This window comes from Piliocolobus tephrosceles, chromosome 20 (assembly GCF_002776525.5).
Source record: "Piliocolobus tephrosceles isolate RC106 chromosome 20, ASM277652v3, whole genome shotgun sequence".
NCBI classification, from domain to species: domain Eukaryota; kingdom Metazoa; phylum Chordata; class Mammalia; order Primates; family Cercopithecidae; genus Piliocolobus; species Piliocolobus tephrosceles.
In genome coordinates, this window is record NC_045453.1 from 16,972,329 (window position 1) to 16,998,337 (window position 26,009).

Consider the following 26,009-nt stretch of genomic DNA (forward strand, 5'->3'; position numbering starts at 1 on the left):
CTGGAGTGCAGTGGCCAGATCTCAGCTCACTGCCAGCTCCGCCCCCCTGGTTCACGCCATTCTCCTGCCTCAGCCTCCCAAGTAGCTGGGACTACAGGCGCCCGTCACCTTGCCCGGCTAGTTTTTTGTATTTTTTAGTAGAGATGGGGTTTCACCATGTTAGCCAGGATGGTCTCGATTTCCTGACCTTGTGATCCGCCCATCTCGGCCTCCCAAAGTGCTGGGATTACAGGCTTGAGCCACCGCGCCCGGCCTAGGCTCTGTCTTTAAGTACGTCTGTTGTGTTGTCTGTCTCCCCAGCGGGAGGGCAAACATCATGAAGGTGGGATCTTCAGGTTTTCTTCCCCGAGAGCCTAGAACATTACCTGGCATGGAGCAGGCTCCCAATAAGTACTTACTGGATGTATTTCAAGGCTGAAATGAGTAACACGGAGGGTGCCCCATGCTGTGGGTTCTTCCCACTACAGGGTGTTTAAGGCCTGATATTAGTCAGTCAACTAGGCTTCCTGGGCCACACACACCTACTGGGTGTCAGGGGCACATAAAACAGGAAACCCAGACTAGAAGGGAGCTCAGAGCTCCTCTGAGGAAGAAACAGTCAAGCTGAGTGAAGCCAGATGAAAAGAGTAGGTGTTCGTGCGAGAGTAAAGGAAAAGCATTTTGGGAAAATGGAACAGCATGCGCAAAGGACCGCAGGCAGGAAAGGGAACGGCCCTTTGAAGGAAACATGGCTGAAGGCAAATGATGGGGGGAGTGGGATGAGATGAGGCTGGTGGGGTAAGTGGAGCCAGATAGGAAGGGACTTGGGGCCCAAAGGAAGGAATCTGGAATTTCTCCTAAAAGCAGCACCCCTGGTGCCTGCATCCCAGTTCCTGTGTCTACCCCTAGTTTCCCCTGTAGCTGCGGAGGCAAGCTCCATGTAAGGTCGGACTTACCCAGCACTGTCAGGATCCCATGCAAGCACAGCTGTCCACGTCCTGCCCAGAGCCTGCTCTGAGGCTGCAGGAGGCCCCTTCAACCTCTGCCACATGGGAAACTCCCAGTGAATGCAGCACTGGAGCCTGCGTCCATCCTTCAGACCGACAATGCTGCAGGTCCTGAGGCCCGAGCTGGATCCAGTCCCTGTGGTCCGCAGTGATGCCTCAATAACACACACCTGCACGGCCTGTCCTTCTTCCGTCTCTCACACTCCCCGCTCCTGCCCTCTCAGCTCCTCCCTCCTGGCATTACCTCCCCAGTAAACTATCTGCACCTGAATCCTTGTCTCAGGCTCTGCTTTTGCAGGAACCCTAACCAAGGGCCCCACGAGAGTTTTGTACCGCAGCATGGCACATGCAGGCTGACATTTTTTAAAGCTCATGCTGGTTATTGTGTGGAGAAGACTCTGGGGGCAGGAGGAGGCATGACAAGCAGTGAGGGACACTTGCAGAGGGGCAGTGAGAGGGGCTGGTAGCCGGCACTGGACTGGTGGCATTGGAGAGAGACAAATAGGGGATGGAGACAAATACAGGGTGGTTGGCTCCCCCAAAGAACCAGGGGCTCGAGAGGCAAGGAGGGATGACATGGAGGCCAGGCTTGGGTCATGCCTGGCTTTGGGAACGAGCCTCACAAAGTTCCATCCCTCAAGCCCCGCCTGGCTGTGAAGACCTGCTACAAAGGGGTTATTTTTAGAGAGCTGGGTGTTTACTTGAAGGATTTAAAGACAGGCTTTATTTTTAACTCCACTCCCAATGGCAGGGACTCGCTGGTATGGACTTAGGAAGTCAAGTGGAAGTTGGACTGGGCTTTGGAAACCCAGAGGAGAGAAGTGGCATTTGGGGAAGGATAAAGCTTAAGGGAGACAGCTGGCCTCACCACGTTCTACTCATCTCGAGCTCCGGCTAAGAACGATGATAAAACTGCCCAGGATCTCTCCTTACCAGGCACCCACAGAATGCCACGGCCACACGAAACCCTCTACAAACATCACCTCGTATGGTCCTCACTATAACCCTGGGGGGACAGGGCTGTTACTGTCCCCATTCTACAGCTGAGGAAAGGGAGGCTCAGGGAAGACCGAGGACACTTGGTGGGCAAGTAACAGAGTGGGATCTGAGCCTCGATTCTCCAGCCTCCCAAGCCTGCACGCTCAGTCGCTCTACCATTTGAAAGTATGGCCAGGCACCGAGGTCCAGGCACGGAGTGTCAGCCTGGGAGCAGCTGAGAGACTTTCTCTTCCCACCGTGGTGAAGAAGGTGGATTCTGGCTCAGAGAATCGGAAGCCCAGCTGTGTCAGTTCTTGTTAGTTTGTACCGGTTTTCTTATCTGTGAAAAGGGCTAATGTCATAATAGCACCTCCTTCATGAGGCTTAGATGAAATGAGGCATAGAAGGGAACTCAGTGTAGAGGCTGGCAGGCAGTGGTGAGAAGGGGGCACCGAGAGATGCCCTGTCCATGGCAGGCACTGCTCCCAGCACTGTACATTTATCAACACCAACATGACCCACTCCTAGGCCCCACGGGGCAGGTTCTCTCATGATCCCCGCCTTAGAGATGAAGAAATGGAGGTACAGGAAGCTTAAGAGAAAGCCACTTGCCCAAAGCCACGAGGCCAGTAAGATTGCTGGACTACAGCCCAGACCCTGACCCTGGCCTGAACTCTCACTGACCCTGGGGCAGCCACTAGCATTCTCATTTTTACTATTAGGTCAACACTCTTGGTCTGGGCCCTTTCAGCACTGACCCGAATCCCTAGGGCTCAGCTCAGGAGCCAAGAGCAGGGCCAAGCACTGGTCTCACTGTGGGAAAACTCTTGCATCTGTGGGAAAGGGACGTTTTTCTCCTGAAGGTGCAGGCTGCAGGCCTGTGTGTTCTCTGACTCTGCTACTTGGGCTAAAAAGTAAAGCTGGGCCAGGCGCAGTAGCTCACGCCTGCAATCCCAACACTTTGGGAGGCTGAGATGGGCGGATCACCTGAGGTCAGGAGTTCAAGACCAGCCTGGCCAACATAGTGAAACCCCATCTTTACATAAAATACAAAAGTTAGCTGGGTGTGGTGGCGTGCCTGTAGTCCCAGCTGCTTGGGAGGCTGCAGCAGGAGAATCACTTGAACGCAAGAGGAGAAGGCTCCAATAAGTCGAGATTGCACCACTGTACACTAGCCTGAGTGACAGAGTGAAACTCCATCTCAACAACAACAACAAGAACAACAACATAAAGCGGGAAACATTCTGAAGCTAGGCCCTAAGCACCATTTATAGAGGTGGAGGAGATAAAAACATTCCTTTCCACTTTGTAGAGTTCTGTCTTCTTTCACTTGATTTATTAATTGTGACCCAGAAACCAACTGAGGTTTCACGAGAGCCTCCCCCACCCTGCCTTCCAGCCACACTCCTCTCTGCTTTGACCGGGACTCCCTGCACAACCCTAGCTGGGTCTCTGCCTCTTGGGAGGCCTCAGTTTCTTCATCTGTGAAATGAGCACATGGGGCCTCCTCTTCCCTAAGGCACCTTCCAGCTCTGAGCAGCTTTTTCTGAGGACTGAGGGGAGCGTGCTGGGTCTTTTCTCTAGTTCGCTACACTCCAAGCTTGGAAGGCCTAGTTCCCCCAAATGCATGGTCACCATTGTTCTAACATCTCCCTGCTGCCAGAGACCCAGGCAAGCTCCTCTCTCTCCCCAGACCACTCAGCCTTGGAGTCACAGCTGCCTCGTGTATGTCTCGAGAATGCGGCTCTGACAACTCAGGAAATTCCATTCACTCCTGCACCTCAGTTTCTGGGCACAAAGGGATTTTGTCCATCTGGTCATTCACAAAGGAGGGATGTGGTGAAGGGCAGGAGTCCGGGGTCGGGGGCCTTTCCAACGCTTCAAGCCCATCCTCAGGGAATTCAGTCTTGCTTAGTGGCACTTCCTACCTATCCAGGCGTCTCAGGAGGCGAGCCAGAGACACTGAGAAAAAGGACAGACATAGCCCCTGTGGATATGGGCAGTTGTTTGGAGGAGTGTTGAAGGTGGCCACGGGGTTCACGGAACACCAGATTTTCTTTAAACAGTTTGGCAAAGACGCAAAAGACTGAGAGCACATAGCGCCGGCAGCAAGGGTGTGAGGAAGACCGCACTCGTGTACACTGTTAGGAGGGTTATAAATTGAGTGCAACCCTTTTGGATGTTAACTTGGGTTCTCATAATAATTAAAATGCACATTCTTTTTGACCCCCAAATTCTATTTTCAGGAATTTAACCCATAACCCATAAACTGCATCTCCCTTGTGACGATTATTCTTTAAATATTTGTTGAAGATATACTGGAGGGGTGGGGTGAGACACTGGATGGGGTTGGCTGGATTTTTGCTGAATTCGCGCAGGGATACTATGGTCCCTGTCAGGAGGAACCAAATTGACCAAATTGACATTTTGACAGTAAATGTCAGGGGTCAGTCCCTTGCAAAGGCCCACATGAATCGCCATTATATTCCCAATGTATTCCAGTGCTGCTTGAATGTCCCTGTCGGGATACATCGCCTGGCTGGGCCATTCCTTTAACCAGCCCTGTGAGCAAGGGTATTGGTCCAAGGCTGTCCACTGCAGCCTCACTTATGATCAAGAAAACAGGAAATGGTTTCAATCTCCATCAAAAGAGATCTGGTTAAATGAATCATGGTACCTCCACACTATGGACTAGCATACAGCTGCTAAAGCGAGGAAGATAAATCTACGTGCATAACATAAAAAGATCTCAAAACATATTACATCAAAAACGCAAGTTACAGAACATGATGTAGGTAGTCCTAGTTATGAAACACAAAAACAAACAAAACCAGAATAGGTAAGTAGAAGAATTTTATAAGCAAATTGTAAACAACGGTCACTTTAGAGGTGCAACCAGGGTGGAAGTAGAACAAGGGGTTTATTACTTTTTTATTTTGTATGTGTATGACCTTCCTTGGATTTTAACGACAGGTATGCTGTTTAGAACAACGTAAGAAAAGAAAAAAGGAAAGAGAAATAACTCACTGTATCTGAAGTGGCAGCATAGGCTGGTGGCTCGGAACATAGACTTGGGTCCAGAATCTCAGCCCTGTCGCTTACTGGCTGTGTGACTTAAGGCATGTTAAAAACAAAACAAGGGCCGAGCATGGTGGCTCATGTCTGTAATCCCTGCACTTAGGGAGGCTGAGGTGGGTGGATCATTTGAGGTCAGGAGTTCAAGACCAGCCTGGCCAACATGGTGAAACCCTGTTTCTACTAAAAATACAAACGTTAGCCAGCAGTAGTGATGCGCACCTGTATTCCCAGCTACTCGGGAGGCTGAGGCAGGAGAATTGCTTGAACCTGGGAGGCAGAGGTTGCGGTGAGCCAAGATCACACCACTGCACTCCAGCCTTGGTGACAGAGTGAGACCTTCTCTCAAAGAACAGCAACAACAAAAGCAAACAAACAAAAAAACCTCTCTATATGCCTAAGTTAGAATTAGATGAGTTCATTTAGCTGAGCACTTAGTGGCCGCCACATATTAAGTCCTCAGAGAATGTCATCCAATAGTGTTGGCCATTATTATCCCAGATCTCCTGGGATTCCCCAAGACAGCTAAGGCTGAGAGGCGTGACTGGAAATGGATTCGGAGGCTGGGTCAGCCGCCACGTCTCCTGACTCCCGTTCCAGTGCTCCTTCTGCTCTACGTGCCTGCCTGTGTTTCTGACACAATGGCCTTCCCCTAACACAAGAGGAAAGGGAGTGCGGTGAGGAAACGAGGAAAGGAAACAAAGAGTTCTTCGTTTCTTTCCCACCTGCTGACAACGTCCTGGATGCCGAAAAGGGGACTGTGTTGGGCGAAGGCAACCCGAGCTGCTACGTGGCCTTGGCTTCGTTACTGCCCTTCTCTGTGTGTGGGCTCTGGGTATTTCCCCTCCCTTCTCCCCCATAATCTAAGGTGGGCATCTCTCAACACCTGCAAGCCCCCTGATTCAACACCAGGCAGACTGCCACCTCAACACTCTCCTTCCTCCAATTAAAAAGTCAACATTCTCCCTCCTCCAATTAAAAAAAAACAAAAAACAAAAAAACAAGAAGGACAATTTGACTAATCGTGCCCCAGGATTCTGGAAGCCCAAGCCCAGCCACCTGATGGTGCCACCAGGCCCTCTCTTCCCACCCCAGTGGTTCTGCCACATTTCAGGTCTCCACCATCTCCCCAGATCCCTGCAGCAGCCTCCTCATTGATGCCCAGCCTACAGCCTAGCCCTTGCCATACTCTCGCTACAAGAGCTATGGTCCGGGTGTGGTCATACACATTCGGGCAGGCCACTCCCAGCTCTTGTGGCTCCCCACTCACAAAGCGGGGCAGGGTAGCATATAGCACACATATATGATTTGTCCACCTGCATGTTTGTCGTGTGTGTGTATGTGTGCATGTACGTAGCCACACGTTGGTGAGTTTTCCTGCATGGATGTGAGAGCTCTGGGGTTTAGTGACAGATGTGCTAGGCCTCTCTCCCCGTTTCCCTGCTGCTCCATCCCACTGCCTGTGACCCTGCCCTCTCCTTCACCACCTCCTTCTCCCCTCTTCCCCGCAACCTCTGCTCCTAAATCAAGTCCTCCAATTTGTTATGCAAAGTACTTAAGAACTGGAAGATTTCATGCAGGAAACGGTGGCTCACGCCTGTAATCCCAGCACTCTGGGAGGCTGAAGCAGTGGATCACTCGAGGTCAGGAGTTTGAGACCAGCCTGCCCAACATGGCGAAACCCCATCTCTACTAAAAATACAAAAATTAGCTAGGAATGGTGGCGCATGCCTGTAATTCCAACTACTGGGGAGGCTGAGGCATGAGAATTGCTTGAACCTGGGAGGTGGAGGTTGCAGTGAGCGGAGATCATGCCACTGCACTCCAGCCTGGGCAACAGAGCAAGACTCTGTCTCAAAAAAAAAAAAAAAAAAATTAGAAGATTTCATATTAACCAGACATTACATGCCCCCTGATGTGATACAAGATGAAGTACACAGAACTATTTATTAAGTTTTCATGCCAGAAAAATCTAATCTGAATCCATTTGAGACAGAATTTACAAGAAGTACAGGAAAGAGAGAAGCAAGTTAAACAGCACCATAAGGAATCAGCCCGACAAATACAGAAGATGTCATGTCATAAAAAAAAAATGAGAAGGATGGTTCTAGACTAAGAGATTTAGGACACAGCTCCCAATCTGAAGATAAAATTTAAACACAATTCTACTTAAAGTAGCAGCAACAAGAAAGAAATTTAGCAAAATAAGTATAAAATTGTACACTGAAAGCTACAAAGCATCACTGGAAAAAGTTAAAGACTTAAATAAATTGAAAGGTGCTCCATGTTCATGGATTGGCAGACTTAAAATTGTTAAAAGGATAATATTCCCCCAGTTGACATACAGGTTTAACAAAATCCCAGCGGCCTTTTTTTCCCCTGTAGAAATTGACAAGTTGATGCTAAAATCCATATGGAAATGAAAGGAACTCAAAATATCCAAGATAATCTTAAAAAAGAAGAACAAAGTTAGAGGACTCACATTTCCCAACTTCGAAACTTAGTACAAAGCTACAGTAATCAAGATCAGCCTCTGGCATAAGGATGAATGTATACAGATCATTGGAACAGAATTGAGAGTCTAGTCTAGTCAATGAATAACAATAAAAAGACAAATACAGGCCAGGGGTGGTGGCTAATGCCTGTAATCCCAGCACTTTGGAGGCCTAGTTGGGTGGATCACTTGAGGCCAAGAGTTCAAGACCAGCCTGGGCAACATAGTGAGACCTCATCTTTACAAATAAAATTTTTTTTAAATTTAGCCAGTTGTAGTGGCATGCACCTGTAGTCCCACTTGGGAGGCTGAGGTGGGAGGATCACTTGAGCCTGGGTGGTGGAGGCTGCAGTGAGCTGACATGACAACATTGCACTCCAGCCTGGGCAACAAAGTGAGACCCTATCTCTAAAACAAAACAAAACAAAACAAAAAGATAAAGTAAATATGGAGAAATTACTAACAATTATTAAATCCAGTTAATGGGTACATGCGTGTTCACTATATCTCTCTATTTATATATATGCTTCATATTTTCCCATAATAAAAAGTCAAAAATGGAAATTTTTATAACAAAATGCAAACATCTAGTTTGTTTTGGAAAATCAAGAGTTGGCTGGGCACAGTGGCTCATGCCTGTAATCCCAGCACTGTGGGAGCTTGAGGAATGTGGATCACCTGAGTTCAGGGGTTTGAGACCAGCCTGGCCAAAATGGAGAAACCCCTCCTCTACTAAAAATACAAAAATTAGCAGGGCGTGGTGGCACATGCATGTAATCCCAGCTACTCGGGAAGCTGAGGCAGGAGAATCGCTTGAACCTGGGAGGCAGAGGTTGCAGTGAGCCAAGATCATGCCATTGCATTCCAGCCTGGGTGACACAGCAAGACTCTGTCTCAAAAAAACAAAAAAACAAAAAGAAAGAAAAATCAAGAGTTGTGCTAAGATTGAATTCATGTTTCTCCAGGGCAGCCATTAGCTAGGAAGGGGCAGCTCTACCCCAGGAGGCTTGCAGAGACCGAGGAGACCTGGCTCCCATGGTCCCACCACCCTCTAGTCAGTAAGACACAAGCCTGCAGCCTGCCTGGCCCCTGGAACCTTTTAGCTTGTAACGTCAGACTCTCACTCCACCAGGCATTCAAAGCCCATCCTAACCTGGCCCTAGGCTGCCTTCTCGGCCTCATCTCTAATCTTTCCCCACCCACTCCAGCATTCTGGATGACTCATTGCTCCCAAAATATACCATGCACATTCCTACCTTCATGTCTTTGCACATGCTAGTTCCTCTACCTGGAACGACCTTTCTTTCTCTCTTTTCCACCTGGCAGACTCCCAACCAGAGGTGGCCCCTGCAGGGGGCTTTTCCAGACTTCCTTGGGATTGCTAGTTGCTCTTTCCGTTGGACCCCATCAATTTCAGCTCCTTCCTTCCTCTCCTCCACCACCGACTGTCCAATCCCTGCGTGGCTTCACCCTCAACATAGGAGTCCCCAGAGGACGCTGCCCACACTGATTCACCACTGGGTGCCCAGTGCCCTGGCACAAGCTGGCACAGGGTAAGTGCTTATTAGAGTTTGTGAAGGAAAACCAACCGAAGGTCAGATCGTGGTTAAGAGCATTCTAGAACCAGGTCACCTGGCTTCAACTCCCAGCTCTGCCATGACTCAGCTGTGCAACCTGTCTGAGAAACTTAACCTGTCTGTGCCTCAGTTTTTTCATCTGTAAAATGATAACAACAGTACCTTCCTCGCAGCGTTGTTTTAAGGATTAAATAAATTAATATATCCCCATTGGGCACGGTAGCTCACACCTGTAATCCCAGCTCTTAGGGAGGCTAAGGCAGGAGGATAGCTTGAGCCCAAGAGTTTGAGACCTGCCTGGGCAATATAGCAAGACCTTGTTCTCCAAAAAAAAAGGGGGAATAAAAAGTTAACACACGTAAGGTACTTAAAATCATGCCCGGCTCCCAGAAATAAGGACTAGATGAATGCATATTACATAAAAATTAAATAAGCAGACTCAAAGATGGGTAATTACCAAGACCCTCCCTGAGACCTAGTCCAGTGTCAGGCCCTCTTCCCTCCGGTGACCTGTGTCCCCCATGGTGTGGAAATGAGTGTTGGCGGTGCAGAGTCACAGCCTGAAGTGACACCAGATCCATTTTGCTTATTAGTTAAGGAAAAGGCCTCCGTAGGTGCCTATGGCTCTTTCATAGGTGCCTATGGCCTATGGCTCTTTCGGTCAATCTCTTGCCAATTTCTCTCTTAATCAAAAAGAAAACAAACTTTAGGCTAAGTGCCTTTGGACATCAATAGCTTGACCTGGAACTTGAATAGCATTGTTCTGTTTTCAGAACTTCCCGTGATATTGATTTTGCATTTTCAACAGTGATTAGAAAGTCTTCCTTTTCAATAAATGTACTTACGTATTTTTTAAATAAGTTGATTCGAAGATGAAGATTAAGACAGTAAGTAGAGATGGTGTGTGAACGTAACAAAAACTGGGACTGGGCAGAAGATGAACATTGGGAAGCACCATTGTGGGGACCAAGAGAGAAGACAGGGCCTTCCCTTGGGGCAATTTCATTCTTCGGTCAGTGCAGAATGATACAGGATTGATAATAACAGCTTACACTTCCTCGCATGCTTTCCAAGCACCGGCCCTTTACATGAGCTATTTCTTTTACTCTCTGCAGCACTACTTTCAGGGAGGAGGTAATATCATTCCCATTTGATTAAAGAGGAAAGTGAGCCCAGAGGGATGAGGTAACTTGCCTAAGGTCACACAATTTATAAGAGGCTGAAGCCAGATTCAAACCTAGGTCTATCCAATGCCACTGCCCATGGACCACATAGGTTCCTGCTCACCAGAGAAATTCAGCTCCCAGCAACTCAAAAAACCAACTCTCAGCTATGATCAGCTTCGGAGTTTCCAGAGCCAGCATGGGAAGAAGATGGAGGTCAGGGGCTGAGGGGCTAGAAGACAGACAGATGCCACCCTGGTACAAAACCTGAGATGCTCCAAACCTCACACCCTAGGACAACTGAGAACTCCGGGCCATGCCCTGCCTCTGCCACGGGGGTACAACAGCAAGACCAGGCAACAGCAATGGCAGCTGATGCTTACAGACTACTTCCTACTTGTCAGCCCTGCGATGTGTGTATACAACCTTCGTATAGAGGCTCTGCTTTAACCTTGTGAAAACTCTTCGAGGTGGGTCTTTTAGAAATTAGAAATTTTAGAAATTAGAAATTTGAGGTCTAAGGGGCTGAGTCTAAGCCTTACTCTTCACACTCCCTGTGCTCCTTCCAGAAAACAGGAATTTATCAGGGTGTTGGCATGACAACCTGAAAACTTTAGGCGCCTCCCCGAACATACCAGCTTCCCTCCACAATCCAGTATCTATGACCTTAAAAGGTATCACAAAAGAGTTCTTAGCTACAAAATCAGAAGACATAAATCTAGTTCCCTCTCGACCGCTTTGTGGCTGTGAGTATATCTAGATCCTTTTCTGCACCTCAGTCTCCCCATCTGCTCAGTGACAGGCTTGGGACTACTCTGAGGGCCCTGAATGGGTCTACAGCAACACTGTTCAATAAAAATACAACATGCATCATATATATAATTTTAAATGTTCTAGTGGCCACATTCAAAAAAGTAAAAAGAAACAGTGCAATTAATTTTAATAATGTATTTTGCCAAACCCGATGTATCTAAAATGTAACCATTTCAATATGTAACCAATATTTTAAAAATCATTAATAGGTTACTTTACATTCTTTTCATACTAGGTATTTGAAATCCAGGATGCTTCACATTTACAGCGCATCTCCATTTGGACCAGCCACATTCCAAGTGCCCAGTAGCCATGTGTGGCGAGTGACTACCATACTGGACAGCCCAGGTCAAGAATCTTTTTCAGTCCATAGCTCATTTTACAGGGAAGAGCTGTCTCATCTTTCTCCCTTCTCTTAGGAAAAATGTTCTGACTGTAGCCTCTGGGCCGACAAGTTCCACATAAGCCCGGAGGGAGGAGCTGGAAGCCACAATGGAGAGAAAGCCCGGGCCTGCCTGGGTGTGAAGAGGCGGTGGCTGCTGGGGATGCTTTCTGTCTCTCCATAGCCAGATTACTCACTAAGCCCCAGGGATGGGGAGACTCCCTGAGGAAGATGGCCACAATCCTGCTTTTCCTCCTGACCCCAAAATTCCCTTAATTGGAAATTCAGTCTGAGCTTGAAACCCATCCAGGCAGCCACCCCCACCCATGGCAACATCTCCATGGGCACGCAGGACTCCTGCCTCAGACACACAAGGAATCCAATCCCACAGCAGCGCTGCATGCAAGAGGCTGGATCCCAACTTCTCAGTCCCCAGCTCACTTCCCGGCTGTGGGCCTGGCAGCCTTTTCGGTGGGAGCTGGAAACCTCCACATGCAGGGGCACAGGCATTGGCAGGAAGGACCAGGAGGGCAAGGAAAATAAGGGGGTATCTCTCCTTCTCCCCAAACTTCTACTTCCTCACCTTTAAAATCAAATGTTGTTAGATCATAGCAATGATTGTCTTTACTGCTGGCAGCCCTGTGCCAAGCATTTTACAGGCATTAGCTCACCTACTCCTTCTAACCACCCTGGGGAAAGAGGATCCCAGGGTCAGAGTGGTAAAGCAGCTTGGGCAAGGTCACACAGCTCTTCAGAAGAGCTGGGGTTCCAATTCATGGCCTTCTGAATCAAGAACCTAAGCTCCTTCCTGCTGTGCTCTGCCTAAGTGGCCCAGGGTGGCCCAGGACAGTCTGGGCTTACACTTGTCATAGCCAGATACATTTAGTGTAATTATTTAAAATGTTCCCTTTGGAAGAAGGAGCAAATCTTCCATACAGAAGAATTTTAAATAACATAGGTAGATATTTCCCCCTCCAAAAGGTTTAGCTGAATTCTAGACCCTTCTCCCTCTTGAGTATGGGCTGCACTGAGTGTCTGAATTCCAAAGGATGGAGCGGGAAAAGAGGAAATAGTAACTGTAAATCAGAGAAACCTGGCCGACCCACCTTAGCCAAGTGATCAAAGTTAACATCTTCAGTTTATGAGAAACATATCAGACAAACCCAAATTGAGGGACACTCTACAAACTATCTCACCAGTACTCCTCAAAACTGTTGGGCTGGGCGTGCTGGCTCACACCTGTAATACGAGCACCTTGGGAGGCCAAAGCGGGAGGATCACTGGAGGCCAGGAGTTCGAGAACAGCCTGGCCAACATGGCAAAACCCCGTCTCTATTAAAAATACAAAAATTAGCCAGGTGTGGTGGCGCACACCTGTGGTCCCAGCTACTTTGGTGACTGAGGCACAAGAATCGCTTGAACCCAGGAGGCAGAGGTTGCAGTGAGCCAAGATGGCACCACTGCACTACAGCCTGGGCAACACAGTAAGATCCTGCCTCAAAAACAACAACAACAACAAACTGTCAAGGACACACAAAAAAAGCAAAGAATGAGAAACTATCACAGACCAAAGGGAACCAAGGAGACCTGACAACTAAATGCAGTGTATGATCCTTCATGAAATCCTGAAGCAGGAAGAAGACATTCATGGAAAAACTAGTGAAATGCAAACAGAGTCTGGAGTTCAGTGAAGAGGAATGTGCCATGTTGGTTTTGACAAATGTACTATGATGACGTAAGAAGTTAACAATAGGGGAAAATGGGTAGAGTGTATGGGAACTCTTTGTATTCTTTTTGGAACTTTTCCGTAAATCTAAAATTATTCCCACCTGAAAGTTTTATTTTTAAAAAGCGCTCCCTTTTACTCATAGAAGTGTTCAGGTTTAGACAATAGATTATATGAGCACCTGGTCATAAGCCTGGTCCTGCCCATCTTAGACCATTCGTGCCACTTTAACAGGATACCTGGGACTGGGTCATTTGTAGGGGAATTCTAAGGTCAAGGCACCAATGGGTTCAGTGTCTGGTGAGGCCATTATCTTCCTCCAAGATGGCACCTTGCACACTACATTCTCCAGAGGGGAGGAAGGCTGGATCCTCACACAGCAGAAGGTGGGAGTGCCAATAGACAAAAAGAGGTCAAAATCACCCTTTTATAAGGGATTTAATCCCACTCATGAGGATGAATCACCTTTCAAAGATTAGTCTCAGAACTAATCACCTCTCGAAAGTCCCACATCTTAATGTTACAATGACAATTAAATTTCAACATGAGTTTTGGAGGGGATAAACATTCAAACTACAGTCACCTCTAACCAAGAAGTTTTCAGAAAATCACTCATACCTTCTGTCCCTTTTAGCGATGCCAACTGCTCACACCTTTATAGCAGTGTGAAGGTTACAAAGTTTAGCATTAGCCAAGATGTGCTAGTTAAAGTTTTTGAATCAGAAAGCTAGAGGCTGACGCCTGGGTACTCCTACTTGCTTGCCAGGTAGTCTTGGACATGTTAGATTCGTTCCCTGGGTCTCAGTTTCCACATCTGTAAAATGAATTCATTGTATGATGACAATGACGAGTCATATTTATGAAGCCATGTCTGGTGTCCGGCACTGTAGTGGTGACTGTGATGGGCTACCCAGACTCCCCTTCAGGACTGACGGACTTATTTTTCCCACTCCCAGCTACTCAGAGAGTTGCCAGCTGTCAGCCCTCTCCAGGGATTGCCCTTGGCTGAAGAGAGCTGTCCAGCCCCAGTCAAGCCTCCTTCTGGAGGGTAGCCTGCATACAAATGTGGAGAGTATAAAAGATCCAGCTCCCTCATCCCAACTTGGGATGACTCTGAAGGTCATCTCCACTGCAGAGCATCCCTTACGGTTGGCTGAGGCTTTATTGAGACTGCGTTGCAACCCAGTGTCTCCCACCGCCCAGTCCGGCCTTCTTCCCCTCCCCACAGTGCTGATCCTGAGAGTGCTCCCTATACATTTCCTGCATGTTAATCTTCATCTCAAAGTCTGCTTCCCAGGGAACTCACCTCACAAGAGGATTATGAGCCACCTGACCTGTACTGTCTTTCCTAACCCTTAGATCAACTTGTCTTTATAGATGAGATCATTGATATTAGAGAAGAAAATGGATCTGGCCAAGGACATACAACTAAGAAATGGTGGTGCCACAGATGGAGAAACTGACTCAGACAGGCCACTGATCCGCCCAGGTCAATGAGCTAAAAAATGGCAGGGCCAGGATTTGGCCCTAGGCCTGCTTAACTCTGAAGACCATGTGCCCAGTCTCCGGCCCAGGCCACTTACATCCCCAGGAGGACTGCTACAGTTCCAGGACAGGTGAGTGCCTTTTACCACCCTCCTGCCAGACCACACTGCTGCTGTCCCTGCAGCTCACTCCAGATTTGCAAAATGAGAATAAGAATAGTATCTACCTCTCCAGGACCTTGTAAGATTAAATGAGTTAATATAGGTAAAGACCTCAGAACAGTGACTGGCACATACAGAATCCTATTTAAGCGGTGGGTTAAAAACAAATCATGTAAGTCATGTAAAGCTGCATCTGTGACGCACTCTAAGGACAGAACGGCGGCTGGCGATGGACCTCATCAGCTCTCTAAGGGAGTCGGGCTTGACCTGAGCTCTGAAGGAGGAGTAGAGGTTAAGTGGGTGGCAAAGGAACCAGTATAAACAAAATCTCTGTGGCAGGAGGAACTAAAGAAGGAAGAACTAGCATAGAGGGGAGAAATATCCAGGCTCAGGGAAAGAATGATAAGAAATAAGGCTGGGTAGGAGGGTGGGAACCTGATTATAAAAGGTCACTCACTAACTGGGTGATTTTGGACAAGTCACCTTATCTCTCTGAGCTTCACTTAGCTCATCTGCAAAACAGAAATAAACATAGTACCTATCATAAGGTTGTTAAAGGGACTGAGCGAGTCAGTATTTGTGAACCACTTAAAATTGTCTTGTACCTAGTAGGTGCCATAAATGTTTGGAGACAACATTAGAACTGTATCTGAAGTACAATGAGAAGACTTAAAGGGGTTTGAATGTAGATGATAGGGTGGGTGTTTAGTAGATGGGAGGGTGGATGGATGCATGGGTAGATGGATAGGTGGGGGGAGTTGAATAAATAGAAGTTTGGTTGAGTGATAGAGGTGGCTGGCTGGATGGCTGGATGACCGGGTGGATGGGCAGGAGTGGAGGTTGTTCTAATGGACAAAAGTGTCGCTGGGTGGATAAATGGAAGTACTTGAGTGAATGGATGAGTGGCTGGATGTTAAGATGGGTGGCCAGGGGGCTGGAAGCAGCTGAGTGAATGCAGGTGATTGGTGGGTGAGGGGACAGGTGTGTGGATTGAAAGGGTATCTATATGTTTGAATGGGCATCTGGGTAGTTGGATGGGTGGCTGAGTTAATGGATGGATGGGTGATTAGCTGGTTGAGTAGGTAAAAGGATGAAAAATTGGGTAGGTTGGATGGAATAGAAGAGTAAATTTTTGAGTGAATGGGTGGTGGTTTAGGTAGATGTTAAGCTGTTGTTCAGGTGGATGTTCAGGTGTGATGTGGGACTGGAGGTGGTTGTGTGGGTGGAGGGGTTGTTCAGTGAGTGTTAGAGAAGTTAGTCAATGAAGGAATTGGGTGGATGTCTAGGTGGTTGACTGCAAGGTTGTATGGATAGATGGATGACTGGATGACTGGCTGGGTAAACAGGAAGTAGAATGGGTAGGGGAATGGAGTGGATAACTGGAGAGATGGTTGTTCAGGTGGATATTAGAAAGGTTGGGTGAGTGGTAGGGTTAAGTCAGCGGAGGGGCTGGGTGTAGTTGAGTGATGGATGGATGGATGGATGGATGGATGGATGGATGGATGGATGAGTGAACAGGAGCCACCAGCTCCAGAAGCGCCTCCAATTAAACCCCTGAAGGTGATGGGGGTAAAAGAAGCAGAATCAGGCTTGGAGACAGGGCCTCCTAGGTTGCCCTGCCCCATGACCTCCTTCCCCGACGGGAGGCGACCCCTCCCCACCCCCACCGCTGTCCTACCTAGAGGCGGCAATCTCGGCCTTCTGGCGCGCGATGGCAGCGGCGCGCTGGGCGCCCTCCACACTGTGCTCCACTTTCTGGCGGACCTTATTGCTCTTGAGCTGCAGCATGCGGCGCTTGGTGCCCTTGACCAGCACGTTGTGGCGGTACTTGCCCTCCTCGCGGTGGCCGTCGGGCAGCGTGGTGCAGCCATAGCCGTGGCGCAGGTTGTCTAGCCACTCGCCCTCGTAGCGGAGGCCGCTGGAGCGTTCGCTCACGCCGAAGCCCGAGCGCTTGTCGTTCTTCCACTCGCCCATGTAGGTTTCGGTGGTGGTGGCGTCGATGTCGGCCTCGAAGGGTGCGGCCTCGTCGGCGCCCTCCGCGGCCTCTCCCAGGCTAGCGGTGGACGCGGCGTCGCTGGCGCCCGAGCTGAGGTCGCTCTTAAGGAAGCTGACACGGCTGCGCTGGCTGCCCAGGGACGTGCGCGACTCTGCGCGCCGCAGCTTGCCCAGCAGCGCGCCCCGCTGGAAGAGGCCGCCGCCCTTGGGCGCCCGCGCAGCCGTCTCGGCATTGGCCAGGAGGCTGAGCGCGAAGCCGCCACGCGGGATCGCGGGCGAGGGTAGCGCCGGGCCGTCGGAGGCCGGCGAGGCGGGCGAGTCCGGGGCCACCGTCCCGTTGCTGTGCTCGCTGCGCAGGGACGACAGCGACGTGCGCAGCGGCGAGCGCACCACCACGGCCATCCCGTAGGGCACGCTCTGGCGCACTCCGTAGCCGTGGCGCATGCCATTGGTGAACTGGCCTTGGTACGTCCCTGCGGGCGAGGAGAGGGCGCATCAGTAGGCGGAACGATGGATCCCCGCATGTGCACGGTGGCCTGGGAGGGCAAGGGCAGGAGTGGGCAAGGCGGGGTGGGACCGAGAGAGAGAGGCGCACGGCCCTCTGAGGGTCAGAGTGCACAGTGCTATGAGTATTTGAGTCTGCTAGAGTGTGCAATAACACGAGTGGGTGAGCCAGGAGGCGCTTGCACGATGGTGGGAATATTTATGTGGTGGGAACATGGCAGGGTCACAAGTCATGAACGGATAAGCCAGTGAGTTCACATGGTAGTGTGAATGTTGGAGAGCATGGGCTTGTGTGTGTATTTGTGCAAGATCGTGTGTACAAGACACTTGTGGGTATGCATATCGGTGTCTTTTGATTATATAAGATCATGAGGCGGGGGAAGGTGGCTCACGCCTGTAATCCCAGCACTTTGGGAGGCAGAGACGGGTGGATTGCTTGAGCTCAGGAGTTCAAGACCAACCTGGGCAACATGGTGAAACCTCTCTCTACAAAAACATTAGTCAGGCGTGGTGACATGCACCTGTGGTCCCAGTTACTAGAGAGGCTGAGGTGGGAGGATCACCTGAGCCCTGGAGGTTGAGGCTGCAGTGAGCCATGATTGTGCCACTGCACTCCAACCTGGGCTACAGACTGAGACCTTGTCACACACACACACACACACAAATCATGTGTTGCAGGGCAGTGTGTGCACAGTGGGGTGAGTGCCTGAGATCTCATGGAGGTGACATTATGGATGTGTATGAGGTTCTGAGTGTGCAAGGCTATCAGAATGCCAAAGAACAAAGTAATACGTAGCACTCCAGGTTGAGTGTGTGAGGTGATGGGCCTCAGTGAAACTGAGACACTGAGACCATATGAAACCATCTGGAGGAAGGCTAGTGGTGTGTACAAGGTGTCAGCAACTTAGGCCCTGCATGTACACAAGTCCGTGAGCTCCTGGGATTGAGATGCTTTATGTAAGTAGCCATGCAAGTCTTATGTGCGTGGAGAGGCAGCAGAGAGTAGTGGTTCAGAGCACAGACTACAGAGCCAGGCTCCCTGGGTCCAGATCCTCCTGTCTCTGCCCTTACTAGCTATGTGACCTTGGGCAACTGACTTAACCTCCCTGTACCTTAGCTTCCGTATCTGCCAGAGGTAATAACTGCCTCTTACCTCCTAGGGTTTTTTTGAGGTTTAAATGAGTTAATGTCTCCAAAAACTCTGAAAGCAAAGATATATGTGTTATACTGCGATTCTACAAAATTGTGCTCACGTGTGAGGTCACCCGAGTTGTATGACAGGCTGATACACAGCTGCCAAAATAACTTCATCCTTCACCCCCATCCTGACATGTGGTTCTCCCAGGGCTCATCCAAAACCTTCTCCTATTCTCTCTAAATGATTGCATCATCTAGTGTTTTTAAACTGCCATTTATGTCCCGCTGACCCCATATATCCCCAATCCCTTACCCTCCCCTCGGTAGCTCCAGATGTCACCTTGGAAATTTGTGTTCCCTTAGATAGTACACAGCCACCTCCAGCTCACATCTCCCCTCACTCACCTCACACACACCTGGGCCACAGTTATATGGTCTTCCTCTCCCACAACAGTGCTGCTGGAAGGCAGTTCTCTGCCTTCATCTTTGTACCTCCAGCATGTAGAACAGTACCTGATACATAACGTTCACTGCACCAAAGGCAGAAATTCTGAGGCTTCTTTGTTTTAAATACAAGCTGATATGTTCTCCCTGGTTAACAAAAACCAAAAGGTCTTCCTCCTAATAAATGTCCAGGAGCAAGATGGCTGAGTAGACAACCAAGGAAGGCACTCCTAAACTCACCCCAGCAGACCTGCTGTGGCACTGCTCTTCCCTCTTCCTGGAACGCTTTTCCTCCAGATATCCTGCAAGTCTTTGCTCAATGAGACCTACTTTGACCCCCAGTGATGGCTAATACTGAGTGTCAACTTGATTGGATTGAAGGATGCAAAGCATTGATCCTGGGTGTATCTGTGAGGGTGTTACCAAAGGAGATTAACATTTGAGTCAGTGGGCTGGGGAAGGTGGACCCACCCTTAATCTGGGTGGGTACCTTCTAACCAGCTGCCAGCAAATATAAAGCAGGCAGAAAAATGTGAAAAGGCTAGACTGGCTTAGCCTCCCAGCCTACATCTTCCTCCCAAGGTGAATACTGCCTGCCCTTGAACATCGGACTCCAAGTTCTTCAGCTTTGGGCCTCAGACTGGCTTCCTTGCTCCTCAGCTTGTGGACAGCCCATTGTGGTACCTTGTGATCGTGTGAGTTAATAATCCTTAATAAACTTTCTGGCCGGGTGTGGTGGCTCACGCCTGTAATCCCCGCACTTTGGGAGGCCGAAATGGGTGGATCACAAGGTCAGGAGAGCGAGATCATCCTGACTAAGACGGTGAAACCCCGTCTCTACTAAAAATACAAAAAATTAGCCGGGTGTGGTGGCGGGCACCTGTAGTCCCAGCTACTCTAGAGGCTGAGGCAGGAGAATGGTATGAACTCGGGAGGTGGAGCTTGCAGTGAGCTGAGATGGCGCCACTGCACTCCAGGCTGGGCAACAGAGTGAGACTCCATCTCAAAAAAATATAAAATAAATAAAATAAAATAAACTTTCATATATATATATCTCCTATTAGATCTGTCCATCTAGAGAACCCTGACGAATACACCACTCTGTTTAAAATTGCAATCTGCTTATTTCACATTGTGTGCCTTTACCAAAACATCTCATATACCCCATAAATATTTCATATATACATCTATTATGAACCCACAACATTTCTTCCAAAATTGCAATCTGCCTGTACCCCCACCACCCTGCTCACTTACCTACTTTTCCTTATTTTTCCCATAGTACATATCACCTTCTAACATACCGTATGACTTACTTATTACCTTAATTGCTTTTCTCCCTCTGCTAAAATGGAAGCTCCATGAGGGCAGGGATCTTTTCTATTTTGTTCTTGGATGGATTCCAGAACCTGGAACAGTGCCTGGTACACACAGGTGCTCCGTTAAAATCTGCAAAATGGCTGACTGGCTAAACCTGTTCAAAAATTCCATCTCCTTGGGTGACCTTGGCAATTCCTTTTCTTAACGCCTCCATTGTCTGCCTGTCAATGATGTGTTGGGTGAAGAGCTCCCCAAGGCTTGACCTAACTCTGAGATGCTGAGCTTCTAGGAATTGTTGCACTGTGACTCTGGTGGCAAAGAAGGGCACATCTAGATGTGCTTCCCGCTTCCACACTGCCTGGTCCCTCCCAGCACACTGAGCTCAAGATCCCACTTCTACCCCACCCTGCCCCTTCTGCATGAAGAGCCCCCATTAAGGATCCAGAACCCCATTAAGGATCATGTACAATGCTCACTAAACCTCTCGACAGTCCTGTGAGGTGGGTTCCACAATAATGCTCATTTCCAGGAGGATGCTGGTGATATGAGAGGTTAAGCAATTTGACCAAGGAAATGGGATCCAAGCCTAAGTCTGTCTGATGCCACAGTGTATGCTGCAAGCCCGTGGCTTTTAATCCTGGTGTACATTAGAAGCACCAGTGAAACTTTACAAAGAAAACAACTGATCCTTGGGCTTCACCACCATCAATTCCAGTTTATTCTGTTGGAGAAAGTCCCTAGTCCTTCCAGCCCCTCTGGACAGCAAGAAAGACCAGCCAGGAGGGAGAGACACCTGGGCTCTGTTCCCTTCAATGACCAGCCTCAAAGAACCAAGGATCATGGAATATCAGCACTAAAAGGGCTAAAGAGAAATGGAGAGAGACAGAAATGGAGAAGAAAGCATTGTGCATGATCTCATAGAGGAAGAGGCAAATATGACCTCTATTTCATAGGTAGACTGATGTTCAGAGAAGTTATGTGACTTGCCCAATGTCACACAGTGAGAAAGGAGCAGAACTGGGATTTGAACTAAGGTCCAACTTAAGCTAAGGAAGTGGGAAATGGGATTGTGTGGCAGGTGCAATGAACAGAGATATGAGAATGTGGTATAGCAGATGAAAATTGGGAAGTTGGATAAGTGGGAAACCAATAGGTTGCATTTCCCAAGCTCATTCACATATGATCCCATTGGATCGAGGCTGAGGACAGAATGGAATGTGGAATCAACCTGGCTTTGAATATCATCTAAGCTGGGGAACCTTGGGCAAGTTCCTTCTTTTGATTCTCAGTTTTTTTATCTGGAAAATGGAAAAGTAATATCCACTTTCCAGGGGTCTTTTGAGGATTAAAAATGAGACAACAAAAAATGGAAACAACTCAAATATCAATCAGCTAGTACAAGGATAAACTGACACAGTGAAGTGCTAGTCAGCAGGAAAATAGAGCAGGCTACTGTTACATACAACGCACGAATGGGTCTCCAAAACATGCTAAGTGAACAAAGCTAGAGATGAAAGCTGTGTGATTCCGGTTACATGAAAGTCTCAAAAAAAAAAACAAACAAACCTATAGTGCCAGAAAGTGGATCTGTGGTTGCCAGGGACTGGGTGTGGAAGGAATCGAATGTAGAAGGTTACAGGGAAACTTTCTGAGTTGATGGAAATATTCTGCATCTTTTTTTCTTTTTTGGGGGGTGAGGGAGGTTGGGGGATGGAGTTTTGCTCTTGTCACCCAGGCTGGAGTGCAATGGGTGTGATCTCGGCTCATTGCAACCTCCGCCTCCTGGGTCCAAGTGATTCTCCTGCCTCAACCTCCCGAGTAGCTGGGATTACAGGCATGTGCCACCATCCCCAGCTAATTTTTGTATTTTTAGTAGAGATGGGGTTTCACCACATTGGCCAGGCTGGTCTAAAACTCCTGACCTCAGGTGATCCACCCACCTCGGCCTCCCAAAGGGTTGGGATTGCAGGAGTGAGCTACTGCGCCTGGCCAAATGTTCTGCATTTTGATTGTGCTGATGGTTTACACTAGTGTGTACATCTGTCACACCTGTACATTTCAAATGCATTTTATCCTATGGAAATTACACCTCGATAAAGTTGAGTTTTGTAATGTAAATAAATAAATTGTAAAGAAGTTTTTCAGAAAAACAAACAAACAAACCCAGCATAGCATTCTGCAAATATCTATCCAGAGAGTTGTCAGCTCTACTTTCCAAATGAATCGAGAATCCAGCTGCTTCTCACCACCTCCACTTCGACTAGATGGTGGTCTGTGCCACCGGTCTCTCTCACCTGGATTTTCATAGTCACTGCCACACTGGTCTCCTGATTCCACGCTTGCCCCTCTATCCATCCCTAACACAGCAATCAGAGGGATTTTGTTCATATGTATTAAGTCAGATAACGACACTGCACTTTCTCTTCTCACTCAGAAGAAAAGCTGAAGTCCTTAGTGACCCACAGGCCTTACCTGACTTCATCCCCATCACTCCACTCCTCTGTGCTCCTCTCCCCACCCCCCCTTTCCCTCCCTCCACTCTTGCCACAAAGGCTGCTTTGCTGCCGCACAGGAGCCATGGAGCCACCTCAGGACCTTGGTATTGCTGTTCCCTCTACCTGTAATGCCCTTCCTCCAGATACCTACATGGTTCACCCTCTTGCCATCTTCAAGTCATCAAGATGACTCAAATGTCATCTTCTCAGCAAAGCCACCCGTGACCACCCTATTTAAGATTCATCCCCTGCCCAAGGTCTTCTATCTCCCTTCCTTGCTTTGTTTTTCCTAGAGCATATCTAATGCAACATACATTTTGCTTCTTCTTGTGTTATTAACCATCCCCCTCACTGGCATGTGAGCTCCTTAAAGGCAAGGATTATTTTCTTTTTTTATTCACGGTGGTATCCTCAGTGCCTTGAACTGTGCCAAATAGGTACTCAGTAAATATGTGTTGGATGAATGAATGAGTAAATGAACAGCAGGCATTCCACAACTGTTTATTCTCTTCTTTCTGTTTTGTCCATCTGCAAACAGCTCTGTGGAAATAACAGCTCTGGGGAGGTATTTTATGGTTCCTGTTTTACAGATGAGAAAAAACTAAGGCCTATCAAGGACAAAGGACTCATCCAAGATGACACAGCTAATAAATATGCCAGAGCCAAACTCACATCCATGTCTGGCTATGCTCCTCTACTTCTCAGAAGAAATAAGAAAAAAATGAAAGGGGAAAGTGAACAGGCAGAGAGCAGAGAAGATGGTAAACTGGGAGAAAGAGAGAAGAAATCTCTGGGTTGGACAACTTTATGAAATTAAATCAACCAACCTACCTTTAGCTTCAGTTTGGCATGAGATGGGCTGACGTGGTCCCTTTAAGCCCAAGAAAAACTGAGATTGCAACAGGAGAGCAGCTCTTGGCCACCAGTTGGGAAGGAAACTGTCAGGCTATATTAGGAAACTTACAAGCGAATGGCAAGAGGCACAGACACCCAGGGGAGGCTGGGAGTGACAGGGCCCTGGGAAGGGGAAAAACCGACTCCTGAGGCCACCCCCAGTCCGAATCTCTCCAAGACAGGACAGTTCTCCCTGGGGACAGGAAGAATGCATCCGCAGAGGGAGCGAGGGAGGCCCTTGTCCGTGGCCACCTGGCTGAGGGGGGCCGTCTGCAGAAGGAGAGGCTCCTCCAATACCCTTTGGGCTGCCTCCTCACTGAGCTTTGTAAACCCTGCAGGGCTTCCCACTGTCCCAAAGGAAAGGACCAAGATCCCCAACTGCCTACAAAACCTGGCAGGGGCTGCCCCTGCCACCTCTCCTGCCTCATCTTGGACTGCTCACCACTCACACTTGCCTTCCCACCTTGGGGCCTTTGCACAAGCTTTCCCCATTTTTTCACGTGCTCTTCTCTTCCTTCTTCCCCTGGCCAACTTCTATTGACAGTTCAAGCTTTGGCTTAAACCTGACTTCATCCAGGAAGATTTCTTGAGTTCCGTTCCCTGAGTGCTGCCAGAAACAGCCACACGTTATCAGGTCATCCATTTTTCTTAGCACTTTTCACAGGTGCCATTTGTTCACCGTAAGCCTTCCCTGCTCGTCTTTGACTTCCAAGAGGGAGGAAGCTTTGTCTACCTTATTCTTGCTAAGATCCTGCCATCTAGCACAGTTCCCAGGTGCAAGGAAATCCTTGGTAAGCATCCAATGATTTTTCGACTCTTTTCCTGAATGACAGTCTTATGTCCTTTGAGGGGCAGGAAACCCATCTCTTTTCCCTCATGACTCGGCACGCAGTAGGTGCTCAGTAGTGGACAGCAGTGGCTGCCAAGGATGTTCAGGTCCAGATTCAGCAGTTCAAGCCCTAGGAGTTATTGGTGTACATGTAAAATCCTGGTGAAGGCCATAACCATGGCAAAAATAAGGTCCTATCCCCCCGACAGAACTCCTGAAATTAATAAAACCTAAATACAGCCTTCTTGCAGTTGCTCTTCTGGTGAGTGTAGAATAACAGGGATTTAAATCTAAATTCTGACGTTGCATAGTTCTAAGACATGCATAAACTATGTAAGCTTGCGGAGCCTCAGTTTGTCCTTCTGTAAAATGAAAATTATGATACCTACTTCATCTGGTTGTTCATACAACCCTTTGCATTTGACAAGCTAGATGAAGACCATGCATTCTTCTAGCTAGGTGCTGGGATACAGTTGTGAACTAAGTGGACATGATCCCTGCCAGCAAGGGGCTTAGAGTCTTGTGCCAGGGATAGACTAAATTTCATTAACCAATCACAGAAATAAATGCAGCCACGGCAGTAGTCCAGATGAGAGGTGATGCCCCAGGTCTTGAGTGGTAGGGAGTGGGGAGGGTGGGTTGAAGATTAAATGAACTATGTGTGAGGCAGCTAGCTCAGTGCCTAGTGTATAATAAGTGTTCAATAAACCCTAGATTTTTGACAGATCAGAGTCTTTGCCCAGAAAGGATTAACTGGAAAGATGAAAAGGAGCCACAGAAGACAGAGAGAGCTCAAGAAGAAAATGAGACAAGCTCCCAATTTTCTGCCCAGGTCCAGTTGTTTGTAAGAAAGCATGTTTGTGCTCTGGAATACTCAGATTTTGCTGGTTGGGGCACACCCCTGACTCACGGAGAAGGCCTCAGAGCTTCTGACCTTAGGAGGCAGAAAATGTTGGGATCTGTTCATTCACCTCCATGCTCCTAAACACATACCTCAGTATAATTTCTGGCAACCATATCTACAGTACAAGATCCCCTTTCCTGGAGAGAGATTATGACTTAATTGCTCTGGACATTGGATATTTTTTAAAGTAACCCAGATGATTCTAATGTGCAGGCTGGGTTGGGAGCTGTAAACTCTCCCTACTGACCTCCCATCAACCATCATGCTGCATTCCTTCTGTCAAACCTGCTACCTTATCTGGGTATGGTGGCCCACGGCTGTAATCCCAGCATTTTGGGAGGCTAAAGCAGGTGGATCACTTGAAGCCAGGAGTTCGAGACCAGCCTGGCTAACATAACGAAACTCTGCCCCTATTAGAAATACAAAAGTTAGCTAGGGATGGTGGTGCACGCCTGCAATCCCAGCTACTCGGGAGGCTGAGGCAGGAGAATTGCTTGAACCCAGGAGGCGGTGGTTGTGGTGAGCTGAGATCGCGCCATTGCACTCCAGCCTGGGCAACAAGAGCAAAACTCTGTCTCAAAAAAGAAGAGAAGAGAAGAGAAGAGAAGAGAAGAGAAGAGAAGAGAAGAGAAGAGAAGAGAAGAGAA

General features: G+C 48.4%; 1 protein-coding gene across 1 annotated transcript in view; it reads right to left on the reverse strand.

Moving 5' to 3' along the window:
* The window catches only part of JPH2 (junctophilin 2), a 78,865-nt gene that overhangs the window by 32,050 nt on the left and 20,806 nt on the right, over positions 1-26,009 (reverse strand). The window contains exon 2 of the mRNA XM_023227996.2: positions 16,519-17,308. Coding sequence (XP_023083764.1) covers positions 16,519-17,308 — 790 coding nt within the window. The remainder of the gene's footprint in view (positions 1-16,518; positions 17,309-26,009) is intronic.